Source organism: Eleutherodactylus coqui, chromosome 5, assembly GCF_035609145.1.
Source record: "Eleutherodactylus coqui strain aEleCoq1 chromosome 5, aEleCoq1.hap1, whole genome shotgun sequence".
Lineage (NCBI taxonomy): Eukaryota > Metazoa > Chordata > Amphibia > Anura > Eleutherodactylidae > Eleutherodactylus > Eleutherodactylus coqui.
In genome coordinates, this window is record NC_089841.1 from 50,877,951 (window position 1) to 50,902,930 (window position 24,980).

General features: G+C 41.0%; 1 protein-coding gene across 1 annotated transcript in view; it reads left to right on the top strand.

Moving 5' to 3' along the window:
• Window positions 1-24,980, top strand: part of DCC (DCC netrin 1 receptor) — a 640,441-nt gene that overhangs the window by 214,148 nt on the left and 401,313 nt on the right. The window contains exons 6-7 of the mRNA XM_066604857.1: window positions 9,896-10,046; window positions 13,427-13,563. Of these exons, the coding sequence (XP_066460954.1) occupies window positions 9,896-10,046; window positions 13,427-13,563 (288 nt within the window). The remainder of the gene's footprint in view (window positions 1-9,895; window positions 10,047-13,426; window positions 13,564-24,980) is intronic.

A 24,980-nucleotide genomic window follows, 5' to 3' on the forward strand; every position in this document is an offset into this window, starting at 1 on the left:
CTCGTCGTTCCCATAGTCAAACAGATGTAATACAAACCCCAACATGCCGAAATAAAGAATGGATAACAACTCAAAAAACTCTCTTGGACCCTAGTGCAGAAACTGTTAAGGGCCATCGAGTAAGGAAGATGGAAAAATACCTCTGCAGTGCCACCTATTGGAAGACAGCTTTCCTGCAAGTCAATATATTGTATAAAGAGTCTAATATTGACTTGCAGGTATGTTGCCTACCAATAGATGGTGCTGCAGAGGTTTTGTTCCATCTCCTTTATTTGCATATTACCCAGAGGAGCATGAATGTCCTTATAAGTCTCCTCACTCACTCACCTTCTGGGTGCTCTCCTTAAGGAGAAATGATAGTGTTCCGGCCCATCGACTATCACATCTTCTGTAGAACTGGTGTCCTCATACAGGGCAGAGTGGACTGCCTTAGGCTACAAAGTCCAAAAGTGACTGTAACTTCTGCACCCCAGAATGGGGCACAACTTAGAGCAGGTCCTATTTTTTTGCTTGCATGAGAAATGTGCGCAAATAAAGTAATTGTGAATGAAGCCATTGAAATCAATGGGTTCTATTCTCTGTGTATTGCTGCCACAAATTTTGCGTGCACAAATACGCCCATGTGAAGAAGCCCTAAGAAATGCCACAAGTGCCAGCCAGAGCCCTCAGTAATTTTAGTCATGGTCTCCATAATAGAATCATTAACTATCACATGTCATTTATAGCATTGGCTTTATGATATGGGTAGAAGGACCTTTTGGGCTCCCTTAAACTCTAGAGCCCAAAAGTGACTATAACTTCTGCACCCCATATAATTAGTGCCTGAGCACCATAATGGTGGCTACCTTAGAGGACCAGCCAAAGTGCCCCATAGGTTTTAGCCTAAGAATGACCATATGTGCCACCCAGAGGCGTAATGTGAAGCTTCTGGGCCCCAATGCAAAATCTGTAACAAGGACTCTAACTATAATGCTCTATTCAATGTACTGAGCTCCCTATATGGAGAAGAGAGGCCTTATAGGCCCGGGTGCAACTGCATTCCCTGCATCCCCTATAGTTACGCCCCTGGTGCCACTCAGAAGCCCCATAAGTGGCTACCTTTGTCTCTGTAACAAGACTGTTATCATTCATCATTTATAGAACTGCTCTCCGCATATGGGGCTGATGGAATTTTTTGGACACTTTAGGTACCAGGCCCTGAAAGTGACTGTAATTCCAATATAATTAATCCCTGAACCCCTTTACAGTATCTACCTAAGAGGACAGAGTGGTGCATAGGTTCTAGCCTGAGTTCCCATATGTGTCAGGCAAAGCACCTATTAATTTTAGCCATTGTCTCTATAACAGGACCGCTATTAAGCCTCATTTATACAACTGGAATTCTCACATGGGCAGAGGGGCCTTTTGGGCTCCCTTGGGTTCCATGGCCCAAAAGTAACCGTAACTTCTGCATTCCACATAGTTAGCCTCTGAGCACCATAACAGTGCTCACCTAGGAGAACAAGCTAAATTGACCCACATATTATAGCCAAAGAATTCCCATAAGTGTCATCCAAGCGCTTATTAATTTCAGCCATTGTCTGTAACTAGACCACTGACTATCATATGTCATTTATAGACCTAGCCTCCTCATATGGTGCAGAGGGACCTTTTTGGCTTCCTTAGTCTTCGGCGTTGACTAACTTCTGCATCTCATATTGTTAGCCCCTGAGCAGCTTAACATAGAAGAATTAGCCAAAGTGCCCTATAGGTTTTAGCCTATGAGTGACTATATGTGTCAGCCAGATACCCCATCATTTGCTTCCATTGTCTCTATAACAAGACAGCTATCATCAATCATTTATAAAACTGTTTTCGTCATATGGAGCAGAAGGACCTCTTGGGCTCCCTTAGGCTTTAGAGCCTGCAAGTAATTTCTGTTCTTCATATAGTTAGCGCCTGAGCACCTTAACAGTGCCCATAGTTTCTAGGCTAAGAATTCCCATAAGTGCCATCCAGGCCCAATTAATTTCAGTCATTATCTGCAACAAGACCACTATCATCTATCATTTATAGAACTGCTCTTCTCATATATAGCAGAGGGACGTTTTGGGCTCCTTTAGGCTCCAGGGCTTAAAAGTGAGTTCTGCTCTCTGTATCGTTAGCCCCTGAGCACCTTAACAGTGTCCACCTAAGAGAACCAGCCAAAGTGGCCTACAGATTCTAGGCCAAGAGTTCGCATAAGTGCCAGCCAGAGCTCCCATTAGCCATGGTCTGTAACAGGACTGAAAACTAATATCCATCATTTTTAGAACTGGTCCACTTATATGGGGCAGGGGAAACTTTTGGAATCTCTTAGGCTACACAGCCCAAAACTCTAACTTCTGCACCCCAAATACTCTCTGAGCACTTAAACAGTGCCCACGTAAGATGACTAGCCAAAATGCCCCATCGGTTTTATCCTAAGGGCTCCCACCCACTAGCGTTTTTTTACTGCGAAATTCGCAGCGTTTTTTTTTTCTGCAGGGGTCTTTGGGCTATGGGAGTTGTAAAGCTAAAATCGCGATTGCACAAAATCGCGATTTCGCGGTAAATCGCGATTTTAACCATACAAGTCCCATAGACCCCCTGTAAAAAAAAAAAACGTGCGAATTTCGCAGTGAAAAAAAACGCTAGTGGGTGGGAGCCCTAACAGTTCCACCATTGTCTCTGTAAAAGGACTGCTAACTATCATGCCTCATTATAGAACTGGTCTCGTCATATGATGGGTCAGAGGACCTTTTGGGCGTCCTTAGGCTCCAGGTCCCATTTGAAAGAAAACTGCATTGCATTGTATTGCATCGCATTGCTGAACACATCTGTGAAGATCGCATGGCTTTTCAATAGGGACATTTTAAAATCGAATCACGCTTGCATGAAACTCACATGAACATGCGATGTGATATTTTAACCGGCCCATAATAAATAACGGGCAAGTTTTCTGCGTTCACGCAAAAAATAGGATATTTTGCATTTCTCCGTCTCACAGCATCGCTACAAGAAAAAAAAAATCGCACATGTAAATAGACCCGTTGAAAACAATGTGTTTTATTTCCATACCAGTTTTGAGCGTCTCGAAATGCACAAAATTTGCTGGAAAAAATTGCCCATGTAAATATGGCCTAAAGTTGGCAAATTTATTTCCGCGAGTGTTTGACAAAACGGCAGAAAATCAACATCACCTAATAAACAGCCGTTCAGAGAGAGAAAAGACAACACGATTGCATTCAGCAAATGTTCACAATATGCTGGAACAGCGAGCGCACCGTGACAGTTCTCGGAGCATCTGTGTAGCAGTGTGTTCTAGACTTCCTTGGCAGTCTTTAAGTAATTCTTCTTGCCTTGTATTACAACAAGCAGGATCTGCGGCTCCCAGCGCAAAACGGTAAACTGAACGCTATGGGGGCGCAATAATATTGCAGGTAGATGCATTGAATAAATCTTTCAATCGCACTAGGTCTTGAGCTTTATAATGCATAATGTTCTTGAAGGCGTTGTTTAGTTGTATATCATTTGCCTCTTCTTAGGCTAGGCCATCAAAGTAGGTTGTCCGGGATCTGCCAGCTTGAAGCCCAACCAATTTGCTGTTTGCTTAGAATTGATTTCTCCAAGAAGCAGACAGCTCCATTCCTACTGCAGTGGCCAGATTTAGTATTACAGACATTGATGTGAATAGGATCTTTACCTGTAGTACCAAGCCTTGCCACTGCAGTGAGAATGGAGCTGTCTGCTTCCTGAAGATACAACTCGGTACAACTCGCTACAAGAGTGCACCAGTCCATAGAAGAGGTGATCGCCAGGTCTCCCAGGGAGCAGACCTCTGCTGATATACTACTGATGACCTATCCTGCAGTTAGGCAATCAGTACTTTACAACTGTTTAAGGAAAAAGTAGATATAAATTCTTAATCCATATACCCCGTCCCTAAATTATAGGGGCGGGATATATGATAGGCAGAGTATCCTGTGGTCAGTAACAACCAAAATGTTACCATAATGACAACCAGAATGTCCCTACAGGCAGTCTCTTACAATTCCATTCTAAAGGGTTGTTCCAGCCAAAATCTTGTATCACCTATCCACTAGACGCCCACTGATCACTAGCATGGAGAAGGGAGCTTTCCTGACTAGTGCTGTGTTAAAACTCCTTATTGCTATTGTCATGTGTCTAGAGGAAGGGGGAATACAATCTCCTCTTCTAACTATTGGTGGGAGTTCCACTGCCTGGATTACTAACATTTATTATCTATCCCGGATAAATGTTTTTGGCAAGGAGGCCCCCTTAAGAGCAGTTAATGGATATCAGAATTTCTGGATTATTGAATGTCAGATGATGTGCACATGTGCTGTTAAAAAAAGCCTTTCCAGTGCATGTTGCCCATAAGAAAAATATAAGTTAAAGGGGTTGTTTGGGACTTTTATTATTGATGATGTGTCCACTGGATAGAACTGAACAGTTGGAAAAAAGTAGGAATAATTCACAAACTAATAATAAATATGCAGAGATTCTTAGCTCAACTTCTTTGTTTATTTAAATTACTACCCTATAAACAGGTTTCGAGGCAATAAATGCCCCTTCCTCAGTAACGCTGGAGACACACATCAAATGTGGCTCATGGGTTGTGGATGTGTTTTGTTTTACTGTTACCACGTCCTCCCTTGTTAGATTGACACTACCGGGGTTGGTAGCACTTATCACTTCAAACACAAGTTTGTTTGATTCCAGGACTAAGGGATTGTTTCCACCGAAAACATTTACCACAAAACTTACCACTTACAGGGGTTGCTTCACTCCTTTCTTGCATTACTACTATCTATCCTCTGGATAGGTCATCAATAGTTGATTGGTGGGGGTCCTTGCCAATCAGCTAATTCCTGGCACTGCTGCAAACAGCACTGTCAACATTGCAGTGGCCAGATTTGGTACTGCAGACACAGCTCCCATTGAATTGAATGCACTACCAAACCTGGCCGCTGCACCATAGAAAGAGCTAGATAACTAATTGCAACTGTAAAACTAAACTTCATGCAGATACATTAAAAGGGGTTGTCCCATTTCCAGCTGTTTTTCTGCAGGAAGTAAACAGCTCTATACATCACTCAGTGACGTTTGTTGGTATTGCAAGAAGCAGACAGTTCTGTACATGGTGCAGAACCCTGGGTTGGCACTGCAGGCTGACTGCCAATCAATTCAACAGGACTCAGCCTACAACACCAACCAGGACCACTGTGCAATATGTGGAGCTCTCTATTTCCTGCAGACAAGGCTAGCAGTGGGACAACCATTTAAAGGGATTGTCTAGGATTAGAAAAGCACGATGCTTGTTTCTAAAAACAGTGGCCCATCAGTCCACAATGTGTAATTGCAGCTCAGCCCCATTGACCTCATTGAGGCTGAGCTGAAATGTCAGATGCAACCCATGGAAAGGTGAGAAGTTGTGTGTAGAAGGAAGCAGATATGTTTTTTAAAATATGAATAAACCCTGTAATGCAAGTAAAATACTGAAAAAGCCATAATTGTTTTAATGTTCAGAGGCAAAAAAAATGTAAAAAAAATTCTTGTCCTTAAAGAGTCTTTCTCACAATTGAAAATTGCTTCACTGCCACTCTGTTCTTCCTGGTTGCTGCTTACTGGGACATGTGACTGCTGCAGCAAATCATTGCCTATAGAAAGTCACTGATGTAGCCAGTGATTGGCTGCAACAGTCACATGTTCTGGTCAGCAGCAACCAGGAAGGACAGAGCAGTTGGGAAACAATTTTAAGTTCAGGGAAAACCCCTTTATGTCCATGATGGAGTTTTTCGAAGTTTCCTCCATGTATATGCCAGGACGACATAAATCCCAGGAGCCAAATAATATAAACCAATTTATGTGCAACTTTTTAAAAGTTTTACTTTTCTATGATAGTACATATTCCAAATATAGAACATCTAATTGGCTACTGGAATATCCCAAAGAGCTCTATCCTATTCTACAGTATTTGGTCCACCCTTGTGTTGCAAAGTGTAATTATAAGTGCAGTTACCAAAAAAATTGGTGGTCTTGTGGGTGCAAATCACCAATTAGTAGATCTTTTTTGGCCATTCTCTACACATACCAAAGTACAGTACATGAAGATCATAAAATCATTGAATGGTAGAGTTGAAAAAGACCTTCAGGATCATCTGAAGGATGATCTCACCAACTCCCGTGGTAACCTGTTCCACTCATTCATCACCCTCAGTGTCAGAAAGTTTTTTCTAATATATAATTTGTGTCTCCTCCCTTTCAGTTTCATCCCATTGCTTCTAGTCTTTCCTTGTGCAAATGGGAATAGGGCTGATCCCTCTGCACTGTGACAGCCCTTCAGATATTTGTAGACAGCTATTAAGTCTCCTCCCAGCCTTCTTTTTTGCAAGCTAAACATTCCCAGATCCCTTAACCGTTCCTCATACAACATGATTTACATCTTGGTAACTCTTCTCTGAACTTGCTCCAGTTTGTCTATGTTTTTTTTAAGTGGGGTGCCCAGAACTGGACACAATACTTTAGATGAGGTCTGACTAAGGAAGAGTAGAGGGGGATAATTACCTCACATGATCTAGACTCTATGCTTCTCTTAATACATCCCAGAATTGGGTTTGCCTTTTTGGCTGCTGCATCACGTTGTTGACTCATGTTCAGTTTATGATCTATTAGTATACCCAAGTCTTTTTCACATGTGCTGCTGCTTAGCCCAATTCCTCCCATTCTGTATGTGCTTTTTCATTTTTCTTGTCCAGATGTAGGACTTTCCATTTCTCCTTGTTAAATACAATTTTGTTAGCCACTGCCCACTGTTCAAGCTTTTCTAGATCTTTTTGAATACTGTCTCTTCCCTAGTGTTAGCTATCCCTCCTAGCTTTGTGTCATCAGCAAACTTGATCAGTTTCCCATCACTTCCCTGCTCCAGATCATTTATAAAAATGTTGAACACTGGGCCTAGGACATAGCCTTGTGGTACCCCACTTGATATATTCTTCCACTTTGATGTGCAGTCATTTATGACCACTCTTTGAGTACGATCACTCAGTCAGTTGTGAATCCACCTAACAGTTGCCTTGACATGCTGTATAGTAATTTGTTCAAATATCTTTTCCAGTATAGAATTCAGGCTCACAGGCCTGTAGTTTCATGGATCCACCTTCTTCCCTTTTTTTAAGATAGGGACAACATTTGCACTTTTCCAATCTCCTGGGAATTCTTCTGTTCTCCAGGAATTTTCAAAGATTATGGCGAGTGGTTGAACAATTACCTCCACTGCTTCCTTTAGTATCCTAGGATGTAATTCATGTGGACTTTGAGACTTGAATTTATTTAAGTTAGCTAAGTGTTCTCTCACCATCTTTCTGCTTATAGATAGCTTGCATTCTTTTATTCCCCCAATAGCACAGGGAAGATCAATTGATGTTCCATCTACTTTCTGAGAGAAAACAGATACAAAATAGGAATTTAAAGGTTCGGCCTTCTCAACATCATTCTTACCCAATTCACCATTTTCATCTTGTAAGCATTCAATAGCATCTTTGACTTTTATTCTGCTTTTGACATACCCCCCAAATACTTTTTATTGCTTTTAGCCTCTGTTGCAAGCCTCAATTCATTATTAGCTTTAGCTTTTCTGACACTTGCCCTACAGTTTCTGCAGACCACATTATATTCTTCTTTAGATAATTCCCCTCTCTTTCCATTTGATAGACATATTTGTCTTCCTTTTTAACATGTCTGCAAGTTCTGTGTTCATCCACCCTGGTCTCTTTAAATGCTTCCCATTCTTCCTTCTTTTAGGGAGGGAGTTATTAATATCACCATGTACTGTACTTTGGTATGTGTAGAGAATGGCTGAAGAAGATCATAAGCCATCTCCTTTCTTCACATAAACTCTGTCTCTTTTTCTCTATTATATTCAATTACTTTTCCTTTTAAGGTGAAGGCTGCTGTCTTTGACCCAATGTTTACTCTACTGGCTAGTGATTCAAAAAAGCTCTTGGATCATTGAGCTCTGATGTGATGCTGCTGTAGATAGCAGTAAAGGCATTTCTAGGGCTAAACATTTCACATTAATCCCCCTTACCCAATGAAATAATGGGAAAAAGAAAAAAAAACTTCGTAACTGGTTATTTTCTATAGAGCTTTAAGGAACTGTCGCATTGTCTAAAGCCATTTTTTCAGTTGGGTTTATGATAAGTAAAGCCAGACTCCATCCATCCCACACAAAGTCCATCACACATGTCCCATTGTCTCGGAATATATAGTATAGACTTCCGCTCAGTAAGGAAAGCTTTTGTTTTCACTGTGAAAAAAATGCTAAATCTTATTGGCATCTGTTATTTTACAGGCTGGTATAGGAGACCCCGACCGGGTAGTGAGATTGCTAACAAATGGGCAATTGGTTTTATCGACCTTTTCTATACAGTGGCAAGCTAAGCCTGAGATAAACTTTGCCCTCAATTTAAGTGGAGAGGAATAGGAGGAGGGGACGGGAACTTTCTAGAACATTTCTAGCAAGACTAGAAAACTGTTTTTGTGAACAAATAATGTTTTAAGATCTTTAGTCATTTCTTAAGTAGTTAATTTGATTTCTAAATATAATTACAACAGTTGAATTTATCTTTTTTATTATCTATCTATCTTTTTGTCATTCTCTTTTGATGATTTACAGTTGAAAACAACCCAGAAGCTTTGCTTCTGCACTAAAACAATGTCAACCATAACAACAACACAGAAAACTATCCATAGAAAAATGTAAAGTTCTACTAAAGATGTGGAAAAGAGCAATGTTCCATTAACTTATCAGTCATTTACTAAACAAACACAAAGAACAATTCAATCTTTTTATTTTAAGTTTATCTATCTATCTATCTTGTATTTATCTATCTCCTGTCTATCTCATATCTATCTATCTCTCTCATATCTATCTATCTCCTATCTATCTATCTATCTATCTATCTATCTATCTATCTATCTATCTATCTATCTATCTTTATATCTATCTCATATCTATCTATCTATCTATCTATCTATCCCATATCTATCTATCTATCTCATCTCTATCTATCTATCTATCTATCTATCTATCTATCTATCTATCTATCTATCTATCTTTATATCTATCTCCTATCTATCTAGCTGTCTCATATCTATCTATCTATCTATCTATCTATCTCATATCTATCTATCTATCTATCTATCTTTATATCTATCTCATATCTATCTATCTCCTATCTATCTATCCATCTATCTATCTATCTATCTATCTATCTATCTATCTATCTATCTATCTATCTATCTATCTTTATATCTATCTCATATCTATCTATCTATCTTTATATCTATCTATCTATCTATCTATCTATCTATCTATCTATCTATCTATCTATCTATCTCATATCTATCTATCTATCTTTATATCTATCTATCTATCATCTTTTTATTTCAAGTCTTTCTACCTATCTCATATATATCTGCATATCCACCTACTTTTTCTTTCTTTCTTTCTTTCTTTCTTTCTTTCTTTCTTTCTTTCTTTCTTTCTTTCTTTCTTTCTTTCTTTCTTTCTTTCTTTCTTTCTTTTTCTCTCTCTCTCTCTCTCTCTTTCTTTCTTTCTTTCTTTCTTTCTGTACTGATGGTAAAAGGAAGAAGCACATGAAGGACAGACCAAAAAACCCAGCAGCAATAAATTTGGCAAATTATCCAATCATGTCTTTGTAATTACACTGATTGGAAATGCAAATCACATTTCCCTATGTTTTCCATTTATACACATACAGTACTTTTATCTTCAGTTCAAGAATACCAAAGTAAAAGTAGATTCCAACAACCGAAATGTACACAACTGAGTGTTCTTTCTTGCTTGCAGAATCTGGTCTACATCGGCAGCAAATCTTCCTGCAAAGACCTTCAAACATTGCAGCTACTGAAGGACAAGATGCTGTTCTGGAATGTGCGGTGTCCGGATATCCTACACCAACCGTCTTCTGGATGCGTGGAGAAGAAGTCATCCCAACAAGGCATGTAGCAGTACTTACCAGTGACATCTAGAAATATCTAAATGAATGTTGTAGCGGAGATGCAGACACCATAGTCACCCAGTCCTCCACCTCCCTCTCTCAGCTTACTTTAGCAGTCAGTCACACTGAGTCCTCCCAGGGTCCAAAAATAGCATAGAGAAAAGGCGTAATTGCACTGGGACATGGGATCAGAAGCAAGGGACCTAGGATAAAAGGCTCAGGGTGGTGGATATCAGTCTAGCTATTACTGAATTCATTTTAATGAGTTTAGAAAAATTGTTTAGAGTTTAGCGCCTTCTAAGCTAATAGAGATTAGTTTGTAGTTTGGCTATGAAGAACTTCTCTAGCTCTGGAGGACCCAGTACATCTGTGCATTGCATGGATAGTCTATTGATTTGAATGTTGGATTTAACTACAGATTAAAGTTCATGGCTGAGATACTCTTTATTAATTGTAAAAAGTGGATATACGTGAATAACCACTTTATTAGAGACCCCCATTGATAGCGTGTTTGACCTTCTTTGACCTTCAGAACAGCAGTGTCATAGATTCCATGAGGTGTTGAAGTTATTCAGACCAGCTGACAGGAAGGGGTCATCGATTCATGCTGCTTGTGCCAAATTCTCTCCCATCAGAAATCTGGATTGATCTGACCAAGAGATGTTTTTCCACTACACAATTATCCAGTTTTTGCGCACTTTTGCCTACTGGAGTCTTGCCTTTCTGCTTTTTAGACAGCACTGGTGGTAGACTAGTCATCTGCTGTTATAGCCCATCTCTGCTATGGATCAATAAGTTGGGCATTCGGACACATTAATAAGAGCACTAGAGCTGTATTTGGCTGCAATTTGCTTGACTCTACAGTGCCTGACCTCCTTTACTGATCCCTTTTGGCGTCACGTTGTTTCAGTCCACAGGATCACCTTTAGCTAGATGTCATTCCTTGATCACACCAATCTCTATATACATTCCACATCACTGCATGCGAAAACCCCATCCTGTTGGCAGTGAAATCTCGGGCCCAGCTAGTCTAGCACCGATGACCCGGCCTCGTTGGAAGTCGCTCAGATCACTGGATTTTCCCATCAAATGTGGATTTACACTGAAACTGATCCACAGAAAACTTATGTGATTTAATGCTGCTCTTTGGGGTCACGGGTCTAATTTCCATCCAGGGAACCAACAATCATGAAGGGGCCAGGGCTCTAATAAAAGGTACAGTCAGTGTATGTTGGAGCTGACCTTGGGAAAAAAAAAAATGCTTCTATATACAATGCTCGCATGGCATATATATGTGTATACATACCACACATTTTTGTATCACTTTTTGAAATTCCTTTTTCTTCACATTTTTGTATATATATACCATACAAGCATTATACGTACAAGCATACTGGTATATATTATATATAAAGGTAAGCAATTTCTTTATCCTTTGGAAGGTCAACTGTCTCTTCTGTGTTTTTTGTTATATATTCTATTCTGTATACATCTGATCTGCCTTTTATTCCCGCTTGCTATTATTATAAGACTAGCATTAAATACATGACGATTTTTGACAGTTCTGCTTTCTAATTTCTGGTTTATGAGGTCTCGGAACAGCTATATGTTATTTTTCAATCATTCAAAGAATTTGCGGCTTTCAGCTGTAATGACAACATAGTGGAAAGTTCAGGAGACAACATGTAACACCTGCGAGCCGAGATATCATTAATTCTGATTGTACTGGATTGTTCTATTGGAAAAGACTATTGTATTCTTCAAGATGCATCATACACTTCACTGACTATAGAGTGGGAAATTACAGGACTGGAAGGCAAAAGGGGCTTGGAAACCCAGCAAGGAACAATGAAGTAAATGCAATCATATAGAGTACGTGCGCGTTTTATAGAAACACACAAATAACTGGTTAGAGCAAAAATCTCGCTAACATCTTTTTGTTTGTCATCTTGGAATATAATGTCATCCCAGTTGACTTTTCCACCATTATGGTCTTTGTCCAGGTCAGCTGTGTTTACCACCAGATCTGACAATACTGGGTGTATGTGTCAAATTTGAGATTTCATGAAGCTGTAGCCTTGAACTCCAATTCTTCTCAGTCAATGAGCCGGCATCATTGTTTCAGCATGTTCCTGGGTTCTTGTCCCTGACAGTATTATCACACCCCTTACCATGTCCTATCAGGTATAGAGAGACATAAAAAGCCATGTAGAGCCAAGTAGTTGGACGCCAGGTAACAGCAAAGTATTCCCTATATTGTGGATAGGAGATAACTTGCTAAGATGGGAATACCCCTTTAACACTAGCTCAGGCAAGATGGCCGCCTCCATGTTGACATACAGAAAATAATATAAAAATCTAGAAATTAGAAAAATATATATCTTTTACCATCTGGTGTTTTATTAGTTGAAATATTCACTTTAGAACATTTGTAAGAACAAATATTTTAACTCACTGATTATATATCACAAGGAAGAAAAGATGTGAACCTCAACAGTAAATAAAGCAGCAGTCATAACTTGACCCTTTAGGGCCTCAATGCAAAATCTGTAGCATGATTAGAGTTGAGCGAACGTACTTTGCCGAGCTTGATGCTCGTTCAAGTATTAGCGTACTCGATGGTGCTCGTTACTGGAATGAGCATCAAATCATGTTCGATCCCGCCCCAGCTTTTGGCTCCTCCCCGCTGTGACGTGCCTGTTTTGGTTGACCAACTAAGATCACATCAAGAACAAGGCATATAAAAGTCAGTGAAGTCACAAAGGCCTTTCTCACATTAGCTAATGTTAATGTTCATGAGCGTTGCATTAGGGGGACACTGAACAACAATGGTGTGCATGGCAGGATTGCGAGGAGAAAGCCACAGCTCTCCAAAAAGAACATTGTTGCCCATCTGCAGTTTGCTAAAGATCACCTGTACAAGCCAGAAGGCTATAGGAACAATGTTTTATCGATGGATGAGACCAAAATTGTGCTTTTGGTCTCATCCATCGTTATATTTGGAGAAAGAAAAACATGGCATTACAGCATAAAAACCTCATACCATATGTGAAACATGATGGTGGCAATATCATGGTACGGGCCTCTTTTGCTGCGTTTAGGCCATACTAAGAATGTCTCTCCGGAGTTACCCATGTTCATTTTGCACCTTCATTCACCTTAGCATTCTGTTCTCCTTCTTACCATTGGCCTAGGTCCTTATACTTAGCACTGCCAAATAAATAAACTCAACTTTGTTACATCTGTAACTGTCTTTTCCAATCTTCCATTTCACAAAGTCATTTTTCAATTTCTCCCCCCTCTAATATCTTATGTGACCTGACCTCTACCGACCTCCCGCCTCTTCAGTTTCTAATTCTATTTCCCTTCATATAATCCAGGACAAGAAAATATTCTCTCCTTGGAAGCAGCAATTTGCTGATTACTAACGTGACGGATGACGACTCGGGCACATATACCTGCCTGGTTACCTACAAAAGCGAGAACAGCAGTGCATCGGCAGAGCTCAGCGTCATGGGTAGGTGGCCCAGCTTGATTAACATCTATTTTGCGACCCACTGAAATGCGTCTCATAATTACTGCTTAGAGGCTATTTCATGTTTTCTCTTGACACACGATTGCTTCATGGGCGTAATAGAAATCATTCCTTCAGTTTCTCCTTCTTAAGGGTCAGCACCGCTCAATCATGTTTTAGCTGAGCCGTTCATGCTTCTAGGCTGTTGTGGTTAGACTTTCTTGGTGTTCATGGACTATATAATGTACGGCTGAGATGTTATAAAGCTGGAAATGTGTATAAAACAGTAAAAGAACTACTAGTCACCAGAACTTCAGCGCAGCAGCACCCACCGTCCTTCCGATGCTTGTCCACATTCAGATGTCATGTGACCGCTGCAGCCAATCAGTAACTGCGGTGGTTACGTGACCCTAGTACTGGCATCATCGATCAATAATGGGAACCATATCAAAAGGAGTATGGCATCTGATCACTGAAGGCACTGATTGGCTGCAATAGTCACTGCTGGCCACCTGTACTCTAAATAGAGGCCGGTGGAGGTACACGGGTGCTGTAGTGCTGGATTGTCGGGGGAATACAACAGGTGATTAATGGTTCTTTTCTTGCTTCATCACATTTCAGCTTTTTAATTTAATTTTTTCCCAAACTGGATAATCTCTTTAAAGACCACATTACTTTTGAAGGTCACCAAAGGTCTTTAGAGAATATATACTTTACCTACCAATGTCTTATCTGGCTTTGCAGCAGAATTGTGGTGTTGAAAGGCCCTGATTTCTGTGCAAGTGCCAAAATTGCTACTTTTTTAGAATTTATGCTGGCCCCCACCACTTTTTTTTTTTTTTAAAGGGGAGGGGCCTAGTGTTAAGGATATATTACTACACATGACTTGCCGAACTTCCTTGAATTTATGTCAGAAACTTAGCATAAACTATAGCTGAAACCAACCAGGCTCATAAGTTTTAAACCTTGTGTACAGAAGTGCCGCCACACGCGACAAACATTTTAAAGACATGCGCCTTTTAATACATTTGTTGCACTTATGCCTGTGCAAATTGTACTTAAATCAGTGTATAAAAAGTCAGGCTATCTAAATATGATCCAATTTATTTTATTGCTCCAGTGCATCAAAAATTTTTAAAAATGTAACAATTTTGTAAATAGTTTTGATTTAGCATCTTTTGTGCATACGGCTCGATATTTGCAGACTACCAAGAAATTCAGTGAAGTCTGATCCTGCTGGCAGAGATTTCTCTACTCTACCCTTCTTACTAGGCTATAGACAATCGAAGGAGGGGCAGATGTAAGGGAGTAGCACACAACTGCAAGATCAGACTACACACATTTTGTTTGTAGTCTGTAACCATGGAGACACATAGAAGCTTTATACGCAAAACATTAGGAGATTTATAATGAAAACTCTTTGCAAAGTTGTTTCTCTTTTTTAGTTTATATGTTTACATTGCCTTGGTTGTCAATGTATGGGGTGTGGTGGTCTCACTAATGAGCCCTAATCAACATAATTAAAGGAGTGGCCAAATTATAGATTTTGGACCCAATCCATTCCTCATGCAGTAACATAACACATTGGGATATATTCGCCTCTCCCTGCTCCCACTGTGTCCAGTGCTCTGGGTCTACCCTCTGACATTGGGTATACAGGTTACCCCAACCTTTTTACAGGACGTCACAGGTACTGCAGCCAGTGGTAGAGCTTAACAATTCCTGAACAAGTTGTACCAAGAACCTACAATTTAGACAACCCCTTGACGGGACACAAAGACATTTATATCCTTGTGGCTGTATCTGGTATGACATCTCAGACCTTTGAAAAACCCCTTGAAGTTTTTTTCTACTTCTGGGTGCAGCCATGATATTATTGACACCTGTAAAATGTGACCACTGCAGCCTATCACAGGCTTGCTTCAGCTGGTCATTAACTGTAGCAGTCCCATGTCCCTATGTCATCACTGTTCCAGCAGAAAGGGGAGAGTGGGGGTTAACCAGTCACCAGTAGAGCGGGAGCGTAGGGGAATCGGTTGAAGTGAGTACGGCTTCTTTTATCTCTTTGAAGCAGACTGAGCAGCTTTAATTTTTTTTTGTCCCCAGATAACCCCTTATAATGTCCTACAATGTAATAAAATAGCTCAATAATTTATCTCTATCAGTTGCGTAAGACGACTATTTCAAACACTTATTATGTAACTACTTGGTTCTCAGAAAGGGAAAAATAAGACTGTCGCATGCTAGAGGAATTCAATTGTAAGCGAGACACAGCGATACATGAAAACGACAACCAGACAAAAGAGGATAAAATCAAAGGAGCGGATTTCCCATCAACAAAAATATATAAAATGGTGGGAAAAAAAAAAGATAAAATATATTTGTCTCCATCTTTTGTTCTCGAATACAATCTCAAATCAGGAAAGAATCAAACTCAATCTCGTCCAGCAATTTAAAAGTAAGATATATAATTCTGCAACTTTTTCTTACATCTTTAAAAAAAACTCTTCATTCTACAGATTCCTTTTTACTCTTGCTATCATCTTCATTGAAGAGAGTCTATATATAAGCTTCATGACTGGGTGACTAATGAATGGCGAAGCCTGAATCCCCTGGGATCCAATGCAACATGTATAATAGGGTCCCCATTTACCATGTGTCATTTATAATATACTGGTTTCTTGCTTGAAAAATGGGGCGGTCCCCTGAAACATTCCTCAGGGGTGTGGTCACACGTTCTCTACTTCCGGTAGTGTCTCTTTCATATGCATAGAATAACTTGGATTTATGAGCTTTTATGATACCATCTATGGACTTTACAATTAAAACAATCCTCCAGCTTCAGCACAAAATTCAGTCCTGAACTGGAGGGGAGAGGAATATGACCTGCAGTTATTCTTCTCTGCCATTCCTCTAATCTACCACTTCCAGGTCCTGTTTTCATCCAAACAGGATGGCCATCACAGTCTTCATACTACCTAATCCCCACAGGGTACTGGCAGTGTTAGACTACCAATGCACTGTACCTTCTCTCTGATTGGCCAGAGATGCTCACATGATCAGTACTGGCAAATCAGAGAGCAATGCAAAGTGTGAATTAGAAAATTGATGCAGCCATCTTGGACAGCAAAAACAGGGTCTTAAACTGTCCGCTCATAGGGGCAACAGAGAAAAACAACTGCATGTAATTTACCCTCTCTTCCTCCTGCCCTGGAACATAATTTGTCCTGAAACCAGAGGGCCACTTTAGGGTGATTATTCTCTGCACATGTGTATGTAGAGGCATTTTTGGATTTGTGCATATAAACAGTTTCTATGCTTAAAAGGGTTGTCCTGTAATTGCACTGGGCTGATCCTTGACCAAGGCAGATGCTGGCACCTTCTTCTGTTTCAGGCAATCGCAGCAAAACTCACAAGTAGTCTCTCTAATATTTTCTGCCGTGTCGGTGACACTTCAAAAACTGGTTTCACTTGGCCCTCTTTTCTTTGAACTTCCCTTACAGCTCACTATATTGGTGCTATGTGGCTTCCTCTTGCCCAGGCGTACTCTCTGGCTCTGTCTTGACATTGCTTTCTGTTCATGCATGGACTGGCACTCATGGCATATCACACAATGTCTTCAGAGTTTTTCAGTTTTCACTTTTGTGCTGCTAGTCATAGAATGGTAGAGTTGGAAGGGACCTCCAGTGTCATCGGAACCAACCCCCTGCTCAATGCAGGATCACTAAATCATCCCAGACAGATATTTGTCCAGCCTTTGTTTGAACACTTCCATTGAAGGAGAACTCACCACCTCCTGTGGAAACCTGTTCCGCTCAATGATCACGCTCACTGTTTAATATCTAATCTGTGTCTCCTCCCTTCCTGTTTCATCCCATTGCTTCTGTCTGCTGCTATGTCTTACAGCTGCACCACACCACACTAGACAGGACTTCAATACAGGGTACCCACAGAATTCCAAGGGCAAAATGGATTTTTCAAGCATTGCATGCCCAAGGATGTACATGGCTAAGTGTGATGGAATGGATGGCACATATGATTTCTGGATTCACCATTTCACAGGTTGCTCTTCTATTTGCCAACTTAATGAAGTACTGCTTGGTATCCATTGTAGACAGCTGCTTTAAGGTGAACCCACAGGAAGAAATCCAGAGAGGTCAAATCTTAGGAACATGGTGGCCAAGGAATAGGGCCGTATTGTCCAATACAGCAGATTCCAAACTGAGCTGAGAGCCACCAACTTGCCTCTCATTGGGAATGAGGTGGAGTGCCATTGTGCTGGAACTAAACCCTTTGACATTGCATCAATGGCAAGTCATCGAGCCATTCCACCATTGTGTTTAGAATGCTAAGATATCGGTCACTATTCAGGGTGTCATCAATGAAAACCGGACCGAGGAGCTGCCCACTCAGAACAACAGACATATACGGCAAAATGCCTTTGGAGTTGTGCTTGATGTGTGCGTCATAGAGCATACCCTGACCAGCTATGTGCCATCCATTCCGCTGCCATTCCTCAACCATATACATCTTTGTATGGCCACTGATGGCGGTCATTTTGAACAATTTCTGTAAGATAATAAAGCTCATTTTTTGTTCCTGCACTTGTCTTTACAGTCAGAAATTGTCTGTTGTGCTAATTCATCTTATATTAATTTACTTTAGTTATTTTTTACACGGGAATAAGCAGCTCCAAACACACATCCCCTCGTGCAATGCTGGAAAGATCTTTTTTGCTCCAGGATAAGTATTTCCATGGACACTCTGTATATAACCCAGAGAAGTGATGGGCAGCATGACCTGGCATCTTCATTCCCTTATGTTACCCCTGTCCTATGCCATTCCTACAGTAAAAACTGTGGCCTCACTTCACCCAGTCTACATATGCTACCGGCCTACAGTGTTGCTGTACTCATTCTGCATCAGCGAATGCATCAAATAAAATGTAAGGTTGCACAAGACAAGGAGGCATTGTCCACCACTTTACAGCCCCATCAAGATGACTTATACCACATACTATAGGGGATAAGTTATTTTGCTGATACTACTCCTTTAAGAAAATGATGTCTACTATGCTTCAATTACACATGTTCATATGTTTGTAACAAAGTGGTAAAGTATCTTCTGCTGTGTGGGTTTTTTGGTTGTTTTTGTGGACAATTGTAGTGCAATATTCTAGACTATTCTTGTTGTCACAACAGATGGAGCTCCTGATGGAAGTTATCGCCACAGATATATATCCTATCTAGATTTAAAGTACTTTATGCTTTGTATTAGTGTCACTAATTTCAAGCAGAACACTTAATTTATTCCTATATGAGACTTATGTTACTGCTGCCCTTTACTTCCACCCTGCTGCTGATGTCAACAACGTGAGGAGAGAGACAAAGAGAGAGATAGAGGCTTATATACACAGCTGTAACATAGAGCTTGCTATGAACCCATACTGCGATTACATCTAACTTCAATATCTTATGATTCAGTGTGTATTCACAAGAAAAAAAATAGCAGCATGCTTTAAAATTGCAGAGATCTGTTCCTATTGATTCTTGGGTAGAATATAGTGATCAGAAGTGTAACTTGTGGCTGCTGAGCCCCAATGCAAAATCTGAACCCCCCCCCCTTCCTCCCCAAAGGTTTAATCTAGAACAGCATTTCCCAAACTGTGCTAGGTTTCATAGCACTACTCACCACTGTAACAGTGTTCAGAAAGGCTTAAGTGAGGAATAGGACCTGCAGAGGCATATCAAGGCAAGTCACATGAGCCGGCCTTGATATGAGCCTGCCTGGAGGCTGTTGCAGCGGTGAGTAGAGTGGGAAATAATGGAGGGTGTGGCAATAGGGGACTCTATTCCTACAGGGGCCGCAATAGGGGGTGACCTATTCCTACTGGGGCTGCAATAGGGGTCACCTACTCGTACTGGGGCCACAATAGGGGTCACCTATTCCTACTGGAGCCACAATAGGGATCACCTATTCCTATTGAGGCTTGAAAAGGGGTCACTTATTCCTACTGGGGCCACCAATATAGGGGTCACCTATTCCTACTGGGGCCACCAATATAGGGGGTCACTATTACTACACAGGGTAAATTTGTTGTGGAATTCACAGTAGCTGTAGCAGCAAAGTGGATGAAATTTGCGGCTGTGGAAAAACATCTGCACAAAACCTGTGCGGATACTGACATGTGGTACAGGATTTAATTACGGAGCATTTTAATCCTAAATATGATGTATATCAATAGCCCATCCAGTGCTCCTGCGCTTTTCTCAGTTTTTTTTTTTTTTTTAAGACCCTGTTCTTTTTATGTCGACGATGTAAAAATAATATGTTGTGATAAGCCACGCCCATAACCCCTCCCTTGACCACACCCTCTGTCCTGCTTTGGGGCTCCACGAGAAACTTTTGCTTCAAAAAGGTCACCATGGCTGAAAAACTTTGAGAACCACTGCTATGGAGTATTAGTTTCCTTACATGGGGAAGACAAAGCTTTTGGGCCCCCTAAGGCTGTAGAGCATGGGTACACCTGAACACCCTCTGCACCTACCAAAATTATGCCCCTGGCAGTAAAAAAGAAAGGCACAATAGCAAATGGTGGGTTCACCAGTCCATAACATTACCTGATATGGATTCTATGTGCTGCTGTTCAAAGTCCATAGGCACAGGCTAGATATTATAATACTGCCCCCGATGGGTAGGAACAGGTATAAAGGATTGACAGTGCTCCCTGTTGTTGCTGCCTGCAGTTTTCCTCTTTGCATTAGCCAGTTCTAGTGCACAATATCTAATTCTCACACATAATGTGCCCATATAAGAGACAAATATGGCGAGTGCATTATATTCTCCAACCCATCACCGGCTATAGTCAGCAAAAAAGCAGTCGTTTTATTTGTCCCATTAAAAGACCTTATGTTTGATGAAGGGAAGCAAGCTCGGGCTCCATTGTATAAAGTAGAAAGATAAGTGGCCCGGTGGGGGGAATAAGACGACCATTATATCAAACATGCCAGCGTCCATTAGCATGGCACTGACTGTAATAATAGTGAATCACAGGAAAGGCTATATTACCCCATAAATGGTTGGTAATGATGCAAGTATTAGTGAGACGCGCTCTGTGGTTCTCTTCTCCCAGCTGTTTAGATAGGAAATGCCTGATTGAGTCCCTACTCAGTGGCTGTGAGTTATGAAAATGTATCCACACAGCAGCGCGGAGGAAACCTGCGGGGTCCGGGAGTTGGAGGTCAGATCAATGAGTGCCTGCTGATGCAGCAAGGTGAAATTGTACTCTGGGGAACAAGGGCCATAAATTGGGCAAGTTCCTGGAAATCTAATTTATGCATTTTGCTAAATAATGGGAGAAAGGCGGATTTTCTGAGGAGGTTTTAAAAAACATCTCCTGCGGTATTCGCAAAACTAGGATATATATAGATTTTTTTTATTTTTTATTATGTTTTGTCTTCTCCACTTCCAAAAAAATACAAATTTTATCCGTCTGAGGACTTGCTTTTTATGTGACGAGTTTAAATTCCAATAGTACTATTTAATGCACCATACAATTCTGCTGCACTGCGATTCTTAGGTTAGTATGATTACGATAACACCAAATTTTATATTGTTTTTTTTTTTTGCTGCACTACTTTGAATAACTAAAATATCTTTGGAAAAAACTAAAATTATTTTCTGCCACCATATTTCTAAAGCTATAACTTTTTTATTTTTTTGTGGATATACTTAAAGGGGTTCTGTCATTAGAAAAAAAAATCTGCACTCACCTATTCCTCCCCCATCAGTCTTCTTACCGCATCTTTTCCTCGTCAATCTTCTCCTGTCTCCTGCAGTCCCCTGGGTCACCTCACCTCCAGCCGGCCGGATCCTCTTCTTCTGGTGACGAAGCATCCATTCTCGGCAGTCTCCTTCCTGCAGGTCAGTGTAGGTTGCGTCACTAGTGACGTAGCGTTCACTGCCTAGGAAGGAATGCTGAACTATTGCTGAGACTGCGCATGTGTGCTGTTTCGCGGTGAGTGTTCATATACTATTGCAGAGAGACAGAGCATATGCGCAGTCTCAGCAATAGATCGGCTCTCCCTGCTAGGCTGTGAATGCTAGGTCACTAGTGACTGGGTACACTGACCTGTAGAAAGGAGACTGCTGAGAATGTACACTTTGTCACCAGAAGAAGAGGATCCGGCCGGCTGGAAGTGAGGTGACCCGAAGGACCGCAGGAGACAGGAGAAGATAGGCGAGAAGAGGTAGACTGACAGAGGAGGAATAGGTAAGTATTGATTTTTTTGTAATGACAGAACCCCATTAAGCGAGGGTTCGTTTTTTGTGCAACGTCTTGGTACTATTTTGGAGCACATATGACTTTTTGACCGCTTTTTATTCATTTTTTCTTTGAGATGGGGTAAACATAAAAGCACAATTCTGATGTTGTCTTTTTTTCTGATAATTTTTATGATGCAAGATAAATAATGTGTTACTTTGATACATCAGACTTTTACTGATTTTTGCCTTTTTGATTTTGGCTTTTTATTATAAATGTAGATCGTGGCATGTAAAGGGTTCACATAGGGAGGGTACTCCCTCTGTGACGTCATCAGACTCCTGTGATATAATCACGGAGGGCCGACGGGCTGCCATAGCAACAGGATGCCAGATACAGGCGTCCTGCTTTGCCATTGCCTATGATCGTTGTTACAAGCGATAAGGCATTGCAGTACATGAGTCTTGCAATGCTTTATCATAGGGATCATAGCTGCTATGATTCGGGTCCCCTTCTGATTTGTAGGGTCTGGCACAAACCAATTTGAAGAATGAGCTGTACTACATCACTGCAGATTGACCTCACATTATTTCTCCTTACATGAGAACATTCAGCTCAGGGCTCAAAGGAATTGTTATCCTTCTTCTGGATCAACACTGTACAACATAGGAAGAGATAAAGGACAGCACTGGTTTTGTATAAATCACTCAGAGTTACCTGTATTTGCAGTAAAACGTTTAGCTATGGTATAAGTGACCTCTATAAGATACAAGTGCAGTCAGCTTTTTGTAAAGTCAATGATATAACAGATGTTTTCATTGCTTTAGCCCCAGGCAGTAAATCAGTGTAATGCTGTCCTAAATTGTTAATGACCCAGGATCCTACAGAGAAAATCTGTTTATACATCACTTGATCCGAGAAACAACAGGCTCTTCTCATTGTCTCCGAAACTACTTAAGTCTCTGAGCTTCCATTTACTTACTATGCTTAGTCTCACAATATACATTAAATGTCTCTTAGTTTAGAACCTGGCCCATATTGCTGACCCAATGTGAAGAATACTTCTTACAGGGTTTTCTGGGACTAAGATACTGATGACCTATCCTCAGGAAAGTTCATCAATATCAGATTGGTGGTTTTCCATCACTCAGGGCCCCTGTTGATCAACTGATTGAAGAGACCATGACACTCTTCTTAGGCTTGTGATGTCACCTGAGCACTGTGGCTGCTTTAGATAGCTGATCAGGAGGGTCCCACTCCTATTTTAGATATCTTAGTCTTGGAAAACTCCTTTAAAGTGGTTTACCCAAAAAGTGTTGGTCTGTAGATCAGCTCAAGTCACCTTTCAGCCCAAATGCAGTTGATTACAGCACAGTACTATCTCTAGATGAAAAATGACAAGCTCGTGGGAGAAGAGCTGGACTAAAAACAGAGCCTAATTGTACAATGATCTGGATAAAGAACAAAGCATAACAAAGCACAACCATAAGGTGAAACATGCTAAGGCATGGGGGCTGCTTAGATGATCAGCATCTTCGGATTTGGTGGGCCCTGCCTGAAAGCAGGGTGATCGACCTGATAAGGACGACCACAACCACACGTCTCATACCTACAGGGCCTAGTCTATCCCTAGATGACAATTGGTGATAATAGGACACAAGAACAAGTCAGACACGCCAAATAAAAGCTGATACAGGTGTCCATGCACCTACAGATGTAGGGGATTTGGGCATCCACATACCTATGGACAGAGAGGATGTGGACACACAAGAATACAGGTGGAAGACAAACAGGACAAAGCCCTTACATCCACCTACCAATGGAGGGAGGGGAACAAACAGAATGAGATTCAAGTGTCCGCCCACCAATGGATGGGTAGGACAAAGAGACATAATTTAGGCGTACAACAACCATTTGGACAGGTGGGTCAGACATAGATGAACAAAAGGGCAGACAAGCAAACAGACAAACTGATATATGGACAAATTGACAAAGCATAGCGTAGCATGTAAACAGCAAAAACACAACAGAAAACTGGATCCAGACAGACAGAGTTCTGGACAAAACAGACAGAAGCAGAACCAGACAGACAGAGCTCTGAGAAGCATGCATGCACACAGCAAAATTAAGCAGAATGGCTAGCACCCTATATAGGGTGTGGTCAGATTATATAAAATCAGTAATTCCTGATGGGCTGACCAGGTGCACCGCCTCCCTGACAACCAGTCAGACCATGCACTGCAGGGGATGATGCAGCAGGTAAGAGAAGAGGGGAACCCTGAGGTATTCCCAGCAGCCGACACAAGAAACTTCTGCTGGGACAAGACTTCTGAAGTATTCTCAACAGCCGACACAAGGAACCTCTACAATGATGGCAGGCTGTCACACTTCTCTTCTTCATGTTTAAGAATCACTATTACTCAGATGAATTGGTGATTGGCTGGCTGAACTTTGACTACACAGACAAAAGAGACAGACAGCTGGAAAGTCCAGCCTGCCAGCCAAAGCACACTGTGACAAGCAGGTCATATAACCCATCCTCTGGTCCCAGTACAGAAGTTTGTCCTGAAACCAGAACTATTTGCTTATGCACAATGCATGGTTGTAAATGTTTTCAAAATAGAACTGCAGTTCCACTTTGGGCCACCGGGAGCAACACCTTCTCCATTCCAACCATTCACTTTACAGTAGAATAAAATTTGTAGGCTACACTGATTAAGGACAGATATGCACACATCATATACTGTATTTGTAACTGAGCATGGCATGAATCTCTGAACCTATCACCCTTCTGGTACTTGTTGTGTTACTATATTTTTATCTTGAGCTCCTTGAAATCTCTTATTTAAAAAGCCCTCATTTCCCTATTACCACACAGATAGAAGTGGACAGTAGCCTGCAAAGCTCAGAATAAACTAAGATTTCTACAACTGGGAGGTTGGCACGCTCAGTGGATAGACCCTTAGGCATGATTTAATTATAAATTGAAATAAAATGCTTCGCAGAGAACCCTTGCTGTGCCTACACAGAACATAAAAGGGAATCAGGGACGGAGGCATAATTGTATTGGCACTAGCGTCATATTCCGAACCGACACTATTAAGTGTCTTTAAACGATACAGATATGCAAATGAACAAAGTCCTGATTGATGTTCTA